At 34.1% G+C, this 21,131-nt stretch overlaps 2 protein-coding genes across 3 annotated transcripts in view; one reads left to right on the forward strand and one right to left on the reverse strand.

Moving 5' to 3' along the window:
• The window catches only part of LOC106143545 (methylcytosine dioxygenase TET), a 44,508-nt gene extending 37,352 nt beyond the window's left edge, over positions 1 to 7,156 (reverse strand). For both annotated transcript variants that reach the window (XM_060945295.1, XM_060945294.1), the window contains exon 1: positions 6,916 to 7,156. The gene's annotated coding sequence lies outside the window, so the exon portion shown is untranslated. The remainder of the gene's footprint in view (positions 1 to 6,915) is intronic.
• On the forward strand, positions 1,719 to 17,030 carry LOC132901909 (uncharacterized). The gene is made up of 2 exons (XM_060945093.1): positions 1,719 to 1,741; positions 16,532 to 17,030. The coding sequence occupies exons 1-2, from the start codon at positions 1,719 to 1,721 to the stop codon at positions 17,028 to 17,030; spliced, it is 522 nt and encodes a 173-aa protein (XP_060801076.1).
• The last annotated feature ends 4,101 nt before the right edge of the window (positions 17,031 to 21,131 follow it).

Genomic DNA, 21,131 nt, shown 5'->3' on the forward strand with positions numbered 1-21,131 from the left:
CAGCGTATTGCTCTACAGCAATAAATTCGTTGAGTTGTGACCTTTTTGTATTGCTTCAACTCACACCCTATTAATTTGTATTTCATATGAAATTGTAAATCGTGTGTAGCAAATCAAATAAATGAATTATCTATGTATCTATCTATCTATCTATAATGTAAAAGTTAGGAACATACGAGGTGCGGACACTGCCGGCACGTTACGTAGAACCGGGCCGTTATCGTCGGAAACGTCACTCCGACCCGGGTATTGGATAAAAACCGGATAAGCTATCTCACGTACACTTTCCCCTACGTATTGAGGTAGGTCGTGTCATGATTAGTATTAGTTGTTTACTGTAAATACTATAAGTTTAACACTTCACTAGGTAGAGTATTAATTAAAATTAAAAAGTTAGAAATTATACGTTTAATATTGATTTAAATTAGAGTAACGTTGGAAAATATCTACTCACATGCAAATATACATTTAATCTAAGAATGTCTTAGTAAACAATCAAGACAATATTTAAATATTAAATCTCATATCAAATTTGTATTTAAAATTGATTTTCTGCTAATTGCTAAACTGATAACTGTAATCAATATATAGTAGTTACCTATCAGTATATGCATAACCACAATCCGATGGTCGCTGTGTATTATTTTTTTGCATCAAAATTATTCTCTATAAATTGTAAGTAAAACGCAAGCGAAGTAGCAGACAGCCGCTAGAGTATAATAAACTTCACCTTATATCCCAGTCTTCAAATATTAAAATTTAATTCAAATAAGAATGATATAACAGCGGTTGGTGCGTAATAAAATGATATCCCTCGAGGTGTCGGGGGTCGTTGAACCGACCCGGGTGAAGTGACCCGGGTCCCAGCTCTGAAGACGAATCACCCGAGCAACGTCAGGGTAGGTCAGGATTGTTTACAAGTGTAACAGTTTAACGTGTAATTAGGGAGTTAGAGGCATTTCAGGCTAATTTTAACTTGTTTTTGGTTTCGCAATCGTTGTAGGAACTCTCGAGTTTATTGAGTAATACGTTGCTAAGCCAAATTCAGCGATAATGTGGAATATAGCTTCTATTTATATTGTATTTAACTCGTGTTTTACCCGAATGTGATAGATAGGGCTTCGCGGAATTATAATTAAGGAATTTAAATATATTCCTAGAGTATTTTTTTTTGACATATAATTGGTTTAGGAATTGTAATTTTTATTTTTACACGGTTGTTTTAATGCTTTAAATTTAAATTTATGTGAAATTTTCATTCGTACATATTATTGTCTTCAATAAACACTTATTGGTGTAAAAACAATCGTAACAAAGTGATGTAATAGAGAAAGGAGCTTTGTAATGTCAATATACAATTGATTATATCATCTTTATGTATATATTTAGACTCTTGCAGACCTAGAGTAGCTTATCTAGAAGGTATAAAAAAAACGATGCAAAACACTGAAATCCACACAAAAAAATTACAGTTAACGATCAAACAAATCGTAGCATTCAATTAAACCGGTGTAAAACAGCGGTGAAACCACAACAAAATAGTCCTATTTATAGTCGCTATTTCCAGCCGGCGACATAGCAGACAAATTGTGGTCGATTTGTCTTTACTGCCGTATCGTGCATAGTTACACGCACAGTACCCAGCCGGGCAAAGTTCAAGGGCCGTCTGCGGCACGTCTGCCCGGATCTTACCCGGATATATTTCACCCGGGTTCAACATGTCTTTGCACGACACGATAAGGTAAAGTTCACACGTTTTTTATTGCGCGCGGACCTTAAGTTAATGGAGTAAACTGCAGATTAACTAGACTGTTGGAACACTTTGGAATTTAAAGTTAAAACTAAGTAGTAGTAGTAGATAGGAGGTATAGAAGGTATATATAATCTAGACTAGACTTACAATTGCAAAATATGCTTTCTTGATTTTATAGAAGAATTGCTAAAATGATACAAAATGTGAGTAAAGATAAATCTTATCAATTTTCCTGAAAAGCCGTCCAGACGATACAGATATTTCAAATACAAAAAAATATTTCCGTTTCGATCTATTTTTGTAAATCGTTTTCCGATAAACCAAAAATAACTAGGATAACGACCCTTTGCTCAGTTCAGAGATTTTCCTTCAAGGTACGCGTCCCTTGGCGCCGTGAAGGGTTCAAGGGCGACGGGTATCTGTCCCGAACCGACCCAAGGAAAGCGTGAATGGAGTCATTTACCCTGTTTGTAAACAAACCACTCTTCAGTCTTGCCAACTGTATAAAGAGGTGAGTTAAACAGAGGCTTAGTTTTATGAAGGTATTGTCAATTAAAAAAGAGTTTTGTGTTCAACAGATACCTAAATACATTCTTAATATTTTATCAGGAACTATGACTATGTGTTTGTCTGTAAAAAACTAAGTACTAATATTAGTAGTATTAGCTTTTAACCTGGCTATCACTTTATTTTGGTGATCCACTTATCCATAGTATTTCTCATCGTACGAAATGGAAAAGAAAAGAAAAGAATGATGTTTATCTACATAGAATGACTAATTTATAAAAAAAATACAAGGAACAAAGTAAAATTGCTTTTAATCTTCTAAATTAAGTTTTTAATCTTCTAAGCAGTAAAGACATTTATAATAAGCAAACACTATGAAGGATATTTACAAAGAAGATACTTCGTATAGATAGTTCAAAATATAGGAGACCCCGTTTGAAAAGCGTACGATATAATACCGTTCATTCAAATATTATCGCTCAACTCAATGTAATGTGTGCTAACATGTCTACTAGGTATAGGTATGTCACCGTATTTGCTACATGAATGGAACAAATTATACCTCTAGCGTTGTGATGAGAGCGGCACCCGCCATGCAGTCTGCGGTGAAAACCTTTGACTAGTAAATACTATACTAGTAATATATACTTACATACATACGTACGCACGGTTTAAAGCTAGTAATAGCTTGAGAAGCAATTTCTAAAAAAATTGCTATTGAAATTGTTTGAGTCTTATGACTATTGGCTTTGTAACCCATAATCGTGAGGAATATAGAAGTAATATATGTTATGTGTGTACTCAAATAAGCTTTATAATATTGCTAATATAGCTTTTTCCCAGTTTTCGTGGTAGTTTGCGTAATCCAGCAGAATCCTTTCAGAGATTCTACTTTTTATTCGAAAGGATATATGATAGGCACGTATATTGGGAATTATTACAAAATTTTCATCAAAAGTCGTTTTGAGCTTTGAATGGGGCAAATATCCATTGATAGATAAATTGATCAATATTTAGAATTTATTGAGCGCATGAGTAACAACTTTCTTATGGTTAAGCAAAATATGGATTGGGTTTTAATTATCTTTATGGATGTGAAAAAATAATAATATCTTCTAGTTATTAAGAGGAATGCTTTTTTTAAGACGTTAAATAACCCAACCGAAAATGCTCTTTATTATTGTTTCAATTCTCAAAAAACAATATTTATAACCCAAGAGTTCTTACACGCCGTAGAAGAAAAAGTTGTTTGCAAGAGAAAGCGTACGGAACAATATGCAGACCTACATACAAGTATGCGCCCTTTATGCATTCACCGACTGTTTCTTGGCATTTTTTATGAAGAACCCTGCCATTGTTCTGTTAAAAATAACTGCAGTAATGGAAAACAAAAGATTTTGCATTAATATGATGACCTATAACATACCTAATATTGCAAATAAAATAATTTAAATTTGTTTGATTATGTACAGTAATATAACTTAAAAACATTTCCTTTTTTTTCGTCCACGAATTGGTAGACAACTTTTGAACAAACTTTTTTTTACAGAAACATTTTCAGCCAGCTTTTCTCTTTTTACATTTTATTTTTAAGGTTGGCAACAAATTTTATTGCATTATGTCTCGTAAAGGCAATTATGTTTGATGAAATGGTCGATAATTCGGTATTAAAATTTACGTTGATCGTATGTCTGGTAATAAACGATCAAAATGACGACTTTTAATACCTTTAATGTGTTTTTATGGTTTCATTTACATCTCAAGGACGTTTGTAATTAAAATAATGGATAACGTTCTTGACTTTATAGTAAACTTGTAAAGTACGTACGAAGGGTAAAGATTTCATGTTGGTTTTGCTTTTATATTAGTACATTACAATAGAAAAACAAAGCAAGTTAAACAGATATAGATAGTTAAAATCACGCAAAAAACATAGCATCATTAAATTAAAAATCGCCATCCATTCAATCAATTAACAAATTAAGCTAAATTATGAAATCCCATGTGCATTTTTAATTTATCGGCTTAATACAGCAAAGGGCCGGCAAAAGTGAAAATTTATGAGTGTGAACGCGCCGCGAATTTTCCAATTATGCAGACTCCGCCGGACAGTATCGATTTTCAGTTTTTATACGTGTCCGTCTACTGCCGCCTCCTGTTTGGGGATAAAGTACGTCTAGTAAGTACTATTATATATCCTGTGGGTACGGCTAGTAGTGACCCTCGGGTTTTTTCACGAACTCCTTAGACAAAAATTTTGAAAGACAGTCCACATAATAACAAACGTAGAAATAAGAAGTCTGTAGATAATCACATAAGATTTACTTTACGCCGCTTTTATTTTCTGTTCGATAAAAGCGAAGTAATAATGGGATGTAGGCACAAGGTAATATAAAGTTTGTGTCACTTTCTTCTACCGCAAAAAAAGACATTCAAGAAATGGGCTAGACATGTTCTCAAATAGATTAGTTATTTCTACTTAATCTCCCAAGACTATTTATGTTTGTCTCGATTTAGCCACATTTTAATCTTTCTGTACCGAGAGGAGCATAAACATAAATAATAGTTTTTGAAATCAGAATTTTGTGCTCAAAGTTCGCGAGTATTGGGCGGTCAGAAGTTTTATCAATAACACGATTTTGTAACATTGTGCAGTTGTTTGGAAGTATGTGAGATAGGAAACCCTGCCTAAGTTGAAGTCGCATTGGCTTCAAGTTCTGTCAAGTGACATTTTCTGATTTGGAATTGCATTAAGGTATTGCCTTTCGAAACAACCTAATATTTAAATAAATAATGGTATTGGTTTATGTTTTCTTTAAAGAATCGTTTGCGTAAATGTTAAATACTTTAAAAAAAATAAACTTAATGTTTAAAACTTTCTCGCGACTAAAAATATCTTTTATCTACATATGTTTTTAGCTTAGTTTCAATATTTGCAGAAAAATCGAATAAACTTAATAAAATTAAATTAAAACTAAGCTGAAAGGAATTTTGCAGGTCATGAACATTATCTTTAATTTTTCAGGCGCTTATATCAAGCTGGCCACGTGTTTTTATTTACAACACTAAATTGACCGGCAATAATACACCATCGTAGCTATCAATGGATGGAGGTCACTGTGAGAGTGACCTAAATTTTTATTCGATACGCATGCATGTGCCACCTAGAACGTAAACCGCGGGTGGCAACATTGCCCGCCGGCATCGAGTCGATAACCTGGACCACACGTGACAACTCTATATGGTTTCCGATTTTTAAATTTTGAACATCATCCGCCGCAAGAATAAAAGTTCACGCTAAAAAAAATAGTTTTTTTTTTTAATTATGTGTCGAATAAAACGGAGAATATACCGTCAAAGTTTTTTATTAACTGCGTCAAAACGAGGACATGCGATAAATATTATCTTCGTTTTATCTGTTTACTATATTGTGTAAACTTTACATCGCGATAAGAACAGATAAGGAAAGAAAACCATGAATCAGTCCGTCCTAAAGTCGAACACGCATTTATTATTTGTTGATGTTGATAACACCGCTAGTATTTAGAAATACTTAGAATTCTGAAAATTATTTAATCGGTTATGTTAACATTCGTCTGATAAGAACTTATTTCGTAAGAAAAAAAAATTATTGTTAAGTTTAGGGTACTTCTTAAATACCAATATAGGTAGGTAAAAGGTACCTATTACGTTTTGATTTATACATCTTAAAAATAAAATTGTAGTTCAGGTGATGTAGCTATCCCTTGTTAAATACCTAACAAAAAAAATAAACTGTAATTTCAGAAGAGACAATACATACATACGTTCATACATATCGTCACGTCTATATCTCTTGCGAGGTAGACAGAGCCAACAGTCTTGAATAGGCCACTTTCAGCTGTTTGGCTTACTGATAGAATTGAGATTCAAATAGTGACAGGTTGCTTGCCCATCGTTTTATGAAGAATCCCAAATTTATATGCCTATCCTTTAGCTACCTTTAACGAAATCCATGGGAAAGAGGCAGAGTGGTCCTATTCTTTTTTCTATTGGTGTCGAGAACCACACGACAGGAGAGCAACCACAATTTTTAAAATATTTTTTTACATATATAGATTTCGGATGGGTATTTAATTAATTTTACTTTTGGACATAGATCCTACATAGGTAACTGAATATATTAATTGAATTGAGTGTAGAGCTGGAAGAAGGTAGGTACGCAAGTACCTGTATCATTTTGACACACTTCATTTTAATTGTTTTTATTTGATTAGCTATATCTATAATTTTATTTAAAATATTTTACAAATCCAAATATGACATTAACATCATACAGTTAAAATTTAATGTTTCGAATATTGGTTCATCTCGAAACAATATGTAGGTATTTTAAATTTAATGTCTTTACAATACAGAATGATATATAACCAATGCATAGGTAAGTCATTTGTATAGACTATAAGTTGTCTGTCATTTTGTGATCGACTGCAGCAACGCAGCTGGAGACCTCCACATCAATCGCTGCATCTTAGTTACTAGTGAGTCGCGTGCCGGCCGGAGTATTGACCTTTTCACTAAAGAGATTTAGCGCAATCCAACCGGTTTAGTTTTCAATCATAATACCTACATTGATTTATATCGATACCGACCACCTGGCAAAAATAAAAACCCACCTGTTTTCCTTGATAACACTGGCCACTCAAAATCCAAGGTCTCGGACACAAATTAAAAAATAAAATTGAACACACCACACGCGTATTGAGATTCGAAAATTAAAATTGCGCGGGAAACTTTATAATAGTGATGTGCATCGACCGATCGTCGATCGATAGTTGCAACGAGAATCGATATGTTACGTAAAGCACGTTGAGAACCGGCGTCGTCGCACGTGACTGCTGCCCGTGTGACGGAACGAACGCGGCAAGAGCGGCGGCCGCCCCCGCCGTCCCTCTTTCCCTCCTTCCCCCTACACACATCCATATAACGTAAGTACAGCAGACGTTTGATAAACAAATTATACATTTTTGGAAAGTTATGAGGAAGTGGAGCTTTTTTATCATCAACGTTTTTTGTGCAGTAAGTGCACAGAATATTTATTTATAGAGTCATTATATATATGCGTGAAATATACAACATAATGTGACTTAGAACTTCTCTCTTTAAAGTTCGCACCAAAAATTAACTAGGTTTTGGCGTAGTGGCTAGTTGTGCGTAAATTTTCTTTGCATTACGTATTTTAATAAGTACCTAAATAACAGTAAAATATAGCACAATTTTTGGTTTAACATTCATATTCTTAATAATTACTTTTTACCTGTCTCATAAACGAAAAAAATTACTCCCAGAAAGAACGGTACTTACTAGCGTGCATTACCTATATCTGCAGTCGTTCTTACATCCCTTTCCCACGTGGGAATAGAAGGCCATCATCTCTTTCTCTAGGGCCGAGCTTGAATATACGACCTACGATGATAACTTCTTATTTTATTATCACATCAACAGGATGTGTGACATATAGACGCAAAGTTTAATTATGTGCATATTTTTTTACAGGGAGGTATATTAATTTCCACTTTACCTTCCATTGAGAGATACCGTAAAATCTAACATAATAGGTACTCAGTTTAATAAAAAAATATCTTTTCAATATTTAAAGTAGAATGAATTTTTGAAAACTGGTATACATTTTCTACACACATGCAAATTTTTGGTGGTAAAGACGTTTGGGATCGTCAAGATTTTTTAATAGCATGAGATTAAAAATTAAGAAAGCAAATGTGACTTAATCGAATTATATCACATTAGTTTTCTTGCTTTTTAATTTTAATTTTACCTAATTCAAATCCTGTCCAAACAAAACTAAGACGGACATCCATTGTGTCTTGAATAAACATCTTTCCATCATCTTCCCAACAAAAAAAAGATAAAAAAAGTCCAATTGTGATTAATAGGAACAAGCAAAGAAATCGGAACAATATGAGACAATAGAAATGCCATATTGTATTTGCAACTATAGAAATTATGTTTGGTAATCAGGCAACGCATGCATTCTTCCGTGCAATTAAACCTGCCCAAAGATAATTAATATTAACAAATATACATTAGGGACAAATTACACATTAGCTGTGAAAAAAAGAAATAATATTACATGTTTTGAATTAGCTTCAAACTCACTTCGAGATTTATGTTATGGTACGGGGAAAAACATGATAACTACATACATTCCAGCAAATGTTTTTGATAGATTTTAAGATACATGTTAAAATATGATAGTAGATTTAGCATTAAGTCCACCTATTGTACCATATAAATTGCATGTAGAACATTACAGTACAAATAAATAAAACGTTATGGCAACTAATTGTACTGATTACCATCGGTTAAAACGACACATTTACCATTACTTTACCACTTCTTTTGCCTTACATTATTCCAAATTCTATGAGTACATGGAATGGAGCATCAAGTTCGCGCACGACCTCGATATATCCACCGGGTTGTGCCGTTCGTGCCGAAGCATCGTTACTCGATTAACCTATCAAATCGATTCTACATCTTTAAACAACGATTACAGGTATTTTCCAGCCTTACACTGTTACTTTTTGAACGTAAAATTTTCTTCTCCTTTCTTTTATGTGACAGTTTTAAAGGAAAAAGTTATCTATAAAAATATATCTTTATGATCGATTTAATAGAAATACCAAGATAATTATACATTTCAAATATTTGTGTTTGGAGGTTTTTTGGTAAATAAGACGTGTGCTGTCGATATGTAAGAAGTTTTACATACATACATACATATGATCACGTCTATATCCCTTGCGGGGTAGACAGAGCCAACAGTCTTGAAAAGACTGAATGGCCACGTTCAGCTATTTGGCTTAATGATAGAACCGAGATTCAAATAGTGACAGGTTGCTAGCCCATCGCCTAAAAGAGGAATCCTAAGTTTATAAGCCTATCCCTTAGTCGCCTTTTACGACATCCATGGGAAAGAGATGGAGTGGTCCTATTCTTTTTTGTAATAGTGCCGGGAACCACACGGCACTGCAAGAAGTTTTATATTAAAAGAAAAACGTATATTAAAAGCATTTTCTAACCTTGAAGTATTACGTAATTAGTTAGGCTTCTATTAGTGTTTGTAACAAAAGGTAAGTATGACGGATATTTATCTCATAACTTTTGAACAGAATTTTAATTTGACAGCAAATTAAACGAAAAACTTGAAACTGGAGCGGAACTGCGAACCATTAAAACCCGACTTCATCCATCATTATAGCTGTTACTGCTAATTGATATGACAAGTTTGTTTTCATTAGTGTTTCCGTTAATGAGCAATTAGGTTCTACGAGTTCCGTAGCGGCGTAGCGCATCGTAGACCATTTCGCCCGAGCAACGTCTCGGTACTTATGCAAAAGAGGCCAATATTTCATCGCCCCACCGTCTATTGCAGCTCATATTATCATAACAATCGCTATGTACTAAGCGATTTGCATATAACAATAATGTACACATTCACCCAACTTTCTAGCGACGAGCGCAGCGTTAAGTATTCTTATTTCAAATTTTATTTTAAGGACGCAAAGCGTTCTAATTTCAAATTTTAAGACGTGTTTACACATTGACTAGAACCGCTGAAACCGCATCGGCACTTCACTAATACGTCTTATTAATTTAGTTTAAAATTGGAATCATCCTACAAATAAATTTTAAATTTTGTACGCGGTCAAGCCATTGTTACGCTTTATAACCGGCCAGGTTATTTTCGTTTCAAGGCCAACGGAGAACGGAGTAACGAAATGCAGCGTATTTAGTTTAATTTAATATATGCCGTAAAAATCCAAAAACGGCTAGCCACGTTCACGAAGATAGGAACATTATTCAGCTGAATATGCAATTAAACGAGGGCAGTTTCAGCGCCAGCTTCGAGTGCGAGGGAGACGGATATATTCGCCACTCGATATTATATTGAACAAGTTTATAACTACGTGTATTAGACGAACGAGTTGGTACAACGTTTTCTCATTTCCCGGCACGAAACTTTTCTAATATTATAGTTTCATTCATATTGTCGGTAGTTTCGCGGAGTTTTCTTTCGTGGAAAATGAAAGACTATTTCCATAACTATTATTTCGCTTTTATAGCTTTGTTAGTTTCTTTTGCTTCAAATAGATTTGTTAGTTAGAAGTTTATTTTATCGCTCAGAAATAATGTTAGTTCTGGCGAAGTCTTAAGTCGGATAATTTCGTGGACACCTTTAGTCATTAGGTAACATTGAGATGAGAAAAAGATTTAAATGCATTCAATCGAATATACTTCTAAGACATACTAGTAGGTATCAAAAATATTTAAAACACTTTAAAACATTTTAATAGAGTTTCTACAAATTTTGCCACCCATTTCTTGAATCTCTCTCATCTATGTATGTTACCTACCTACACCCTAAACTAAAAATATCAAATGTAGAAAAAAACTTCATATGTTTAGTAAACACAAGCCACAGGGAAAAGATATTTTATCATAAATTTATAAGTGAATCTCATTGATAGAAACACACGTCGTTTGTTTACAAACCGAAAGTTAAACATGTCCCTTCTCTCCGTCCAGTGGTCAAGGAGAAGAACGCTAGTGATGTGATGATATTGTTTAAATAAAAAACGAGCTATATAAAATAGGTCTCGACGCAAAAAAAAATTACTAAAAATCTATGTCGTTAAAAGTAAAACATTAGATACGTTGAATAAATACCTATTATGAGTTCCTTTAATGGACTATATTCCAAAGTTTTGTGTCCAAGAAACCCAACCAGTTTTCTTTAAAAAAAATGCTTACTGAATAAATGATTTCGGATTTCACTAAAGGCAAATTGTGACATTACAACAACTTTCACTTAGAGTCAAGCCGCCTGGATTTTTCTCGTATTGACAAATATAGAAAAAATGTCGTGAACTAACTAACAAAGAAAATAACGTTGTTAAACTCTCGTGACAAAAATACTACAACAGTAGGTACACATTGCTTTAAAACGTAATTCACAGGTCACCCCGTATCGTTTTATCATTAGTAAAACATAATACATAGTCCACAATACATGATACATTCTTTGCATAATTTGAAAATTGCCTAACCTAAACTACTTAAAATAATTATTTTACGGTTAGACTAAAAAATAGTCTCAATCATTAAAAATGTGTGAAGGAAGACTCATCGAAGCACATCACTAGTACTGTCTCGCACCGTGGCGTCGAGACGCCACTGTTTTGTTACATATTGATGACGAATAGAAAACCGAGCTGCATAATGTATTACATACAGGATTGGGATAGGTCGGGGTCCATAACATTTTGTTCGAGAAATGTATAAATAACAATTATGTAATTTTAAATTATCTATCTTAAAACTGAAATTTCAAAAACTCCTACGCCCAAAAACAATAACGTTTAATATTTTTAAATGTTTTTGTCAGAGATTAATAATTGTATACTTACCTACTGTCTTTATCATTCAAAGTTTTGAGCCAATAGGTTGCAAAATGGAGAGAATATTCTTTTTTTATTCTGTCCATTATCTTTTTGTCATCGTTACATTGTGTTAAATTTTAACCCTGTTCTTTCTTTTTTTGGTTTTAATTTTATGTGACGTTACAGCCTCAATATTGTCAAGTAATCTGCGAATAACGCTGTGGGCCATATTATCGTTAATTGTATCATGAAAAAATATTTTATAGGTATGTTCTTATAACATACTTGTTTGTTATTCCTAATAAATAAAATAAAAATAAAGAGTTAAAAATCCGTATTGTAGTGCTTAAGCTTAGCAGTTGAGTAATAAAGACCTCATGAAAAGGAAAGAGAGGGATGATCCCTAAAATAAATTAATGTTGGTATACTTAGGTTTTTTTATTTTGGATAGAGCAGTCTCAAATAACTTTAAACATTTCAGAGAAAATACATACAGCAGTTCGGTTGATAGACTACGAAGATAGAATTGAATGTAAATGTTGATTTTTAATTACGTGGAGCTCTGCAATTTATGCAGGGCGGTGCCTGGGCGCTCTGTGTATACAGAACGAGCATTTACTACGGAAATATGACGAGACTCCTTAAGATATCTCTAAAATAATAATATTGTTTCTGTTTTATTATAATATCAAATTGCACGGAGAGTTGGTACGCGTGGAATCTTTAATTTAATTAATTTTCTGCGAAGTGGGGTGTGAAGAACATGGAACGTACGTCGATATTAATTTTTTTACATACATATATATAAAAGCATATGCAAAATGTTTTCAAAATTAAAAAAATACATTTAATTATTTATTTACTCCACAATTTACCTATTCACAAACTGATTGATTGTGAGGGACTTGCGTCTGAATTAAGCAGAGCTGTTTCTCGTCAGATGCATCATCAGCCATAGAATATAGATAGGTAAATAGAATATGTAAAAAAAAAACAATTTGATATCGTTCAGATCTCTTTTATAGATATCATAGTGACAAACCTTCTTATATAAAATACTTTTATTACATCCATAAATTAATTAAGGTACATTTACATTCACTTTAAAAAATTACGCTAAGTACCTATGTAGATTACCTAGTTGTGCACTCCATTATTCACTTATCAAGACACAGCCACCATCTGCTTTGTCTTTCATCCTTTTCAGGTATTATTAAATGATTAAAATCTAAACAGAGCAAGCGCGGATTAGGTAAGTAAAGAAGCGCGGGTTACACCAAGTTTCATTAGAAAAAGTTCTTTTGTCGTCCAGTTTAACTTTTCTCACAATGCTTGTAATTAAAAGTTGGCGGGAATGCGCTGGGTGACAGCCGCAATCCGCCATAATCTGCCGCCAGAGGGCGTGGTAAAAAGGGCGCGAAACTCGCCACAGATAAACAACTTCCCGCCTCTTGTTGCTTTACTTTAGATGCGATCCAATGCTGCACAGTTTAGTTTAATAGAGTTTTGCACTGGCTAGACTGCACGGCGCGAACAAGTGTTTAACGTCTCTTTTAACTTAAAGTAAACTAATTACTTTCTGTCTTGAGGTGTATCGACCAGTGTTTTAGTGACGTCACAACACGTGTTGTTGACATTGATTTGATGTGTCAGAAGAAGTATGCCGTATGCAATGTCTAACGTTTGATGAAGATGGCCTATCCATTTAAATACAGCAAAATGCTGCAAAATGATATCGGCAAAGGCAATAGTCTGTTGGCTATTTTGTTTCTTTCGAGTAAATAATTCGAGATTTATTCGACTTCCTCCATATGAAGTATATATGTAAGAACTTTATAGTGATGAATTAAATATTTTTTCGCTACATCAATCTCAATACGTTTACTTAGATAATGTAACATTTACATATACTTTAACCCAAAAACATGTACTAGTATAGTTCTTTTGTTTTACAAAAAAAAAAACCATTTGCTTGTAGTTTAAATCACACGGAAATATCAATTTCTTTTAATATATTGTATTCATAAATCTTCGTATTATCACATTCTAAACACACAAATCAAAAGAGCTATTTCGGAGATAAATTATATCCGAATGTCTATTGATATACCAAATATCACTTTACAAATTAATGACCACACGATACGGAAATTAAACGCTCTAGAGGGTAGGTAGGTGGTACCCCTCTTTTAGGGTGGAGGGGGTTAGAATAGCAATCTAGGGAGCCTGGTTGAAATATCTAGCTGTGAGGCTATCCAGCGAAAATGCATTAGGCTCGGATGAGGTCCAGACGAGGCAAATTTTGGCGTATAATTGGCTGTCTACCCTTAAAATTTGATGTGTTATGGAAATCTGAGATTGACGTTTGGTTAAACGTAGGTTATTATAAGTAGTATATTTTTTATGCAGTTAAAAAAAACAACTGGAAGAGGTTAATATTAAGGAAACCTTATCTCTATCTCTTCCTCTTAATTGTCTTGATTGCGATCGTGGTTGGTGTTTAGAGATTTAACATACATTTAAGCTAACCCTGGACTTTGAAACCAGAAATTGAAAATAAGCTGAAAAAAAATTGCTTTGACAAAGAGCCTTATAGCACACATCAAATTATAAAAAGCGCATTTCTATAATTACGTTTATATTCATTGCGGGGTTGACAGAGCCAACACTATTGAAAAGACTGATAGGCCACAGTCTGTTTGGCTTAATGATAGAATTGAGATTCAAATTGTGACAGGTTGCTAGCCCATCGCCTAAAAGAGGAATCCCAAGTTTGTATGCCTATAGTATGTATTTAAAAAATTGTCTACGAAGGAGTGACGTTGGCTGAAAATTCTCTCACAGGATCGATCTTCCCACGAATCTAATAAGAATGCAAATGGTTTCTGGAAGTACAAACATAATTCCATTATTAGCGACGTCTACGTGATATATTATCAAGTTAAAATTAAATTAATTTCGCACCACCCTCCCTCTACCCGGATCTTAAAATTAAAATTAACACAGAAATATAATTTGGATGTTTCTAAAGACACTCACTATGTTGTGTAGCACGTAGAAACGGCGGTTAGAATTCAAAATCAAAGTGTTCCAGTATTTATCCCAAACACTGACTGACAGACTAACTGACATATAGCCTAAACCGCTGGGTCCAGGGACTTGAAATTCATAATGTTATCAAGGAGTGCACTTAAAAAAGATTTTCCGAAATTCTCACGAGAAAGGAAATTACGTGGTTTTGTGTGTAGCTTTATGAAAAAGAAAAAAAAACACATGACAGATGACAGACAGACCATGAGAATTTCTTGTCAATTTAGCTTTCCTTTTATCTTGTGTGAGAATACCAATCCGAGAGTCAGTTCTGTACCCTGATTAATTTATATAACAACCTCCCGCACCCGATATATAGAGGATGTTTAATTAAAATATCTTTAAGTGATTTACGAGAAGCGATAATGTAGGTTCAAGGGTGATTTATCGAAGAACTGATTATTTTGTGTTTGGATATTAATTTTAGGTCAATGGTAGCGGTTGGAGTGTAATTTCAAGAAAACAATGAATAAAAATAACTAGGTACTTCTTTTTAATAACTATCGAATTTATTTCTACTCGTAGTTGCTAAAATTGGCTGCATGGGCTACTACCCTTTGGCTTGTTAATGAAACGAGGAAAGAAATTATAAAAAAAAAATCTCGGTGAATAAGTGGCGCAGCGGTATTATGCTTGTTTTTCTTATTAGTTTGAGGTCTTGGATATAAAAAAATATTGTAAAATATGAAATAAACTATCGTTTAGTTATTGTAGTGTTTGTATCTAGTAACGGATACAAGACGCTGTCTCACACACACAAGTCGGTATTATAAATGTCAAGTTGACAGTTGCGTGCGAGCGGCAATCGCAGACAGACGTGTACTGGTACTTGGTGTGGTAGTGAGCCGGTGACTGTACGTAGTATAAATAGCATATACTTTACAAGTGGCGACGAGATAAAAGGTAAGTCATATTATTTTGATGCGTGAACATTATTACTGGTTATATATACATATATACACATAATAATTAGATGATGTTTTATCCAATGTACCAGCGGCATGTAGCCAAGCAATCTTTCCGAAATAAGACGTTATAAGTTTACGAAAAATAAAATTTCTTCGACAGTTAAATCATATTTATAATTTTGTTAAGGACTAAATATATGCTTATTAATATATTTTCTATGCATCTTTCATAAGAATGGTAATATACAACAGTATATGTATATATTTGTACTAGTTTAAACTTTGGATTGTTTTAACATTAAGCCACAGCTGGTCGCGGCATTTAATTTTTTTCGAGATTGTTGACTCTGTCTGCCCGTAAAGGATTTGGATGAAATTATGTTATTAATTATATAAAAAAAACCCTAAAAAAAATTTTTCAAATTTGGCGCGAACTCTAAAGTGTAAATATGCAAAAAAAAAAGTGAACGGGCACAGACAATAGGAAGGTTGCGTTCACGATACAGCCTATTATTAAAGAGTGCTATTCACAAAATTTCCTATTACTTTAAATTATTAAAAAAAAAATGTTTAACCTACCAAGTCATTATTTCTGCGGGTTAGACAGAGCAAATTATTATGAGACTAAAATAATACGGTTTTAATAACAACTTCACATAATTATCATGACCTTAAATACTTAATTGTATATAATTTGTAACTTTTATTGCTTATTTCAAGTATATAAACACCAATTCATTTTTTTAAGTGATACATTCATAAAATATATAAAATAAATAAAATAATTTATCTAGAAACAAAGAATAAATAATAAAATTCAATATTTCTAGTTTTAGGTTTTTCACTGATCAGAGCAATTCTTCGGCGTCCATTAAATTGGACGAGGCGTCCATTGAATTGGACGAGGCATCCATTAAATTGGACGAAGCGTCCATTGAATTGGACGGGGCGTCCATTAAATTGGACGAGGCATCCATTAAATTGGAAGAAGCGTCCATTGAATTGGACGAGGCGTCCATTGAATTGGACGAGGCGTCCATTGAATTGGACGAGGCGTCCATTGAATTGGACGGGGCGTCCTTTAAATTGGACGAAGCATCCATTAAATTGGAAGAAGCGTCCATTGAATTGGACGAGGTGTCCATTGAATTGGACGAGGCGTCCATTGAATTGGACAAGGCGTCCATTGAATTGGACGAGGCGTCCATTGAATTGGACGAAGTGTTCATTGAATTGCACAAGGCGTCCATTAAATTGGACGAGGTGTCCATTAAATTGGACGAGGTATCCATTAAGTTGGACGTAGCGCCCATAGAAGCGTATGTTTAAAGAACAACTGGAGTTACATAACGGTCATAACGGTAAAACTTTACCCCTCCACTCTTACGGGTCGTCCCATAAGACAACATTTTGGATAAACTACCGCCGCCTGATAAACTGGACTTAGAAGGAGACAGCGCTTCTGTTGGTATAAGGTGGGAGAAGTGGAAAAGGTCGTTAGAAATTTATTTTGAAGCAGCCGATATCACTTCACCTAAAAAGATGAGAGCAACATTACTTGTGTTAGGTGGTGCAGGGCTGCAGGAGATTTTATTTTTCAACCTGCCTGGCTCAAGTGTCGAAGATAAAAAAGGAGTGAATGTTTTCAAGATGGCAATCGAAAAGCTTCATTTATATTTCCGTCCCAAACAAAATAAAATATACGAAAGACACATTTTTCGTCTCATAAAGCAAGAAGAAGGAGAAAGTTATGATAAGTATTTAGTAAAACTAAGGGATCAAGCTGTTAAATGCAAATTCGAAAACACATTATTGACCAAGTCATCTAAGGATGTATATCTGCAGAACTAAAGAAAAAGATACTGACAATGGGTGATGAAGGAACTTTGGAAAAAAATTTTAGTAGAAGCAAATACACTGGAAACTGTGAATCATAAACTGCAAGGGTACGGAAGTCAATCTAAAGAAAATAAAACCAATGAGATAAACGCAATCACAAATAAAAGTACACATCAATCAGGATGGAAAAGTGTAGAAAGAAGGCAGGGAAAGGCTAACGAGAGATGCAGCAGATGTGGGGCTACATAGCACCAATCTCTTGATTTGAAGTGTCTTGCGAAAGGAAAGAAATGTAATGGATGTGGAAAAATGGGCCATTACCAGAGATGTTGTAAAAGTGGTGGTACTTCTAAACTCAATGGACAAAAACGGAAACTACAACAGCAAGAAAATAACAACAATAATAAAAGGGTTCGACAGGACAAAAGGGAAATAAATGCTGTAAATGATAAAGAGATAGACTACATCTTTAACGTCGATAATGATGTTTTGATTAAATGTGAGATAGGTGGGTTACAATTGGAAATGTTGATTGATTCGGGCTGCAAAAAAAAAAAAAAAAAATCATTTTTGAGAGGCAAATTAGAGAATAAAACAAGGTTATGTTGGCTTATGGCAGTTCGGTTCCATTAAATATAAAAGGATTCTTTGAGTCGAAAATAAAAGCTAATGGTAAAGGGCTTACAGCTAACATCTATGTTGTAAGAAATGGATCGCGCAACCTTTTAGCAAAACACAGCTATTAATTTAGGTGTTCTCAAAGTTGGCCTTGGAGTAAACCAAATATCGGCAGGAAAGGAACCTTTTCCAAAAATTTAAAGACATTTAAGTAGAGATTCCAATAGACTCATCAGTCAAACAAGTTATACAACCGTACCGAAGGATACCCATTCCTGTTGAGAAGAAAATTGAAGGAAAACTTCAAGAACTGTTAGATTTAGATATTATCGAATAAGTCTATGGGCCTTCCCCCTGGGTCTCACCCATTGTACCCATTTTGAAGGACGATGGCGAAATACGATTGTGAGTAGACATGCGTCGTGCAAATTCTGCAAGCTAGCGAGCTAAAATCATCCGTTGCCCTGTGTGGAACATCTGTTGCCGCAAAGTTGAGAAAGTTCAATTTTTAAGTCATGAATTAAGTTCCAAAGGGATGAGACCATTACTTAAATACATGGAAGGCATATCTAATTTTAGAGCACCAAAAAACTATAGAGGAATCACAAAATTTCCTGGGGCTTGTTAATAACATTATCAAATGGATACTGAATCTAGCTACAAGAACAGAACAGTTAAAAGAACTACTAAGACAGAAGCTGGGTAAAAAGGCTAACTTAGAAAATTACTGGAGAATGGAACAAGAACATGCATTTCAATTACTTAAGGACAATTTAACTCAAATACGAACTCTAGGATACTATGACGTTAATGACAAAACACAGGTAATATCTGATGCTAGTCCTTTTGGGCTGGGAGCTGTTTTGGTGCAAACAGACAAAAATGGTCAGAGAATTATTGCGTATGAAAACAGGACTCTCAATGAATGTGAACGAAAATATAGCCTAACGGAAAAAGAAGTCTTGGGTTTGGTTTGGGCGGTAGAACATTTCAAGATAGAAATTATTAAAGTAAAAGAAGGAATTCACAATAGTAAGTGGGATGAAACGGTTAAAAACTATAAACTTTTTGAAGACGAGTTATGTTTTTATGAAGACATACTCCTAAGAGGAAATAGAATAGTTACCCGAGTAGCCTCAGGAAACGTGTATTAGATGCAGCTCACGGGGGCCACCCTGGAGTCGTGGCTATGAAAGGAAGGCTCAGGAGCAAGGTCTGGTGGTCGCGAATTGATAAAGAAGTGGAAAAGTTAGTAAAAAGCTGCAAAGGATACACCCTAGTGAGTTTGCCAAATAATCCAGTCGGTATGAAACGCCGTGACCTACCTGAAGAGCCATGTGTGGATGTTGCAATGGATCTATTAGGACCATTACCTAGTAACGATTATTTATTGGTAATTATTGATTACTTTAGCCGTTACAAAGAAATTAAAATTATTTGTACAATTACGAGCACACAAATTATTAACCTGTTAAAGGAAATATTTTAGCCGTTTAGGATTTCAGCTCTCCATAACCGCAGATAATGGGCGGCAGTTTACTAGTCAAGAATTTAAGGAACACTGCGAAGAATCGGGCATTAAATTCTTTAATACTATCCCCTACTGGCCTCAAATGAACGGAGAAGTAGAATGACAAAACAGAGACATCTTAAAGCGGTTGAGAATTATCTATACGGAAATGAAAGATATAAAAGAGACTGTATGAATATTTGATGATATATAACTCAACCCCTCATGCTGTAACTGAAAAATCTCCATCAGAGTTGTTTTTCAAACAACAAAATAGAGACAAAATTCCAATGTTGAAAGATATTAATGGAAGAGGTGATGACTCTGAAGTTAGGGATAGAGACAAACTACAAAAAGAAAGAGGGAAAGAGTATGCTGATCGGAAACGAAGAGCTACAGATAATGTGATAGAAGAAGGTGATAAAGTTTTCATTAAAGAAATGGAAAAGGCAAACAAATTATCGACTAACTTTAATCCTACACCACATGTAGTAGAAAAGACCTCAGGTGGAGATATAATTGTTAGTAACAAAGTAACTGGTCAGAAATTACGTAGGAACGTAGTTCATTTAAAGAAAATAGAGGGGGTTTGGAAACCAGTCCAATACCTGCAGTTACAGATGAATATAATATTAATAAAGATGATTGTGAAAGTGATAGAGTGGTTATAATAATTGATTGCTGATTTATGTCTTTGAATTGAAACTTATTCTTGGTATGTTGATTTTATGAGTAAAAAAGTAGAACAATATATTTGTCTTATATTTATTGAAAAAAATATTAATAAGGAAGGGATGTAGTGTTTGTATCTAGTAACGGATACAAGACGCTGTCTCACACACACAAGTCGGTATTATAAATGTCAAGTTGACAGTTGCGTGCGAGCGGCAATCGCAGACAGACGTGTACTGGTACTTGGTGTGGTAGTGAGCCGGTGACTGTACGTAGTATAAATAGCATATACTTTACAGTTATAATTTCACAACACAAGTCTTGACCTTTTCCTTAGTTCTGTTCTAATATTGGATAATCTACAAGCCGACAAAATTTCAACAATATCATACATTTATTTTAAGGCCCTGTCTAATAAATACTTGTAGGTAATTTGACAATATGTTTCTGACTATATTACATAGTCAAATATCTTTTTTATCGATGCATGCCACAAACAATAGATATTTATAGGAGTTTTATCGGATAAATTCGATTCATTGCCGTCCCGGCGTGCCCCGGGATAGCAATTTCCAAGGGGAATCTAATTTGCCTCTTACCAGGAAAAAGTTAGTTCAAAATGAAGATGTCAAACGTTTTAAGTATAGGTACCTACTTTGTTTGACACTTGACCATGTTAATATTCACTACTGAATAGAATAAGGTTATAAACTCGGATGAAGCGAATTTATGTATCTACGCAGGAATCATGGCAGGTAAAAAAAATATAAGTAACTGCCTTCCAGAAAATG

Source organism: Amyelois transitella, chromosome 7, assembly GCF_032362555.1.
Source record: "Amyelois transitella isolate CPQ chromosome 7, ilAmyTran1.1, whole genome shotgun sequence".
NCBI lineage: Eukaryota > Metazoa > Arthropoda > Insecta > Lepidoptera > Pyralidae > Amyelois > Amyelois transitella.

Bases quoted from the DNA above. Each gene is read 5' to 3' on its own strand.
- LOC132901909 (XM_060945093.1), top strand. From the start codon at position 1,719: ATGTCTTTGCACGACACGATAAG. The intron at 1,742-16,531 runs GTAAAGTTCACA...CAATATTTCTAG, and splicing joins TCTTTGCACGACACGATAAG to TTTTAGGTTTTTCACTGATC.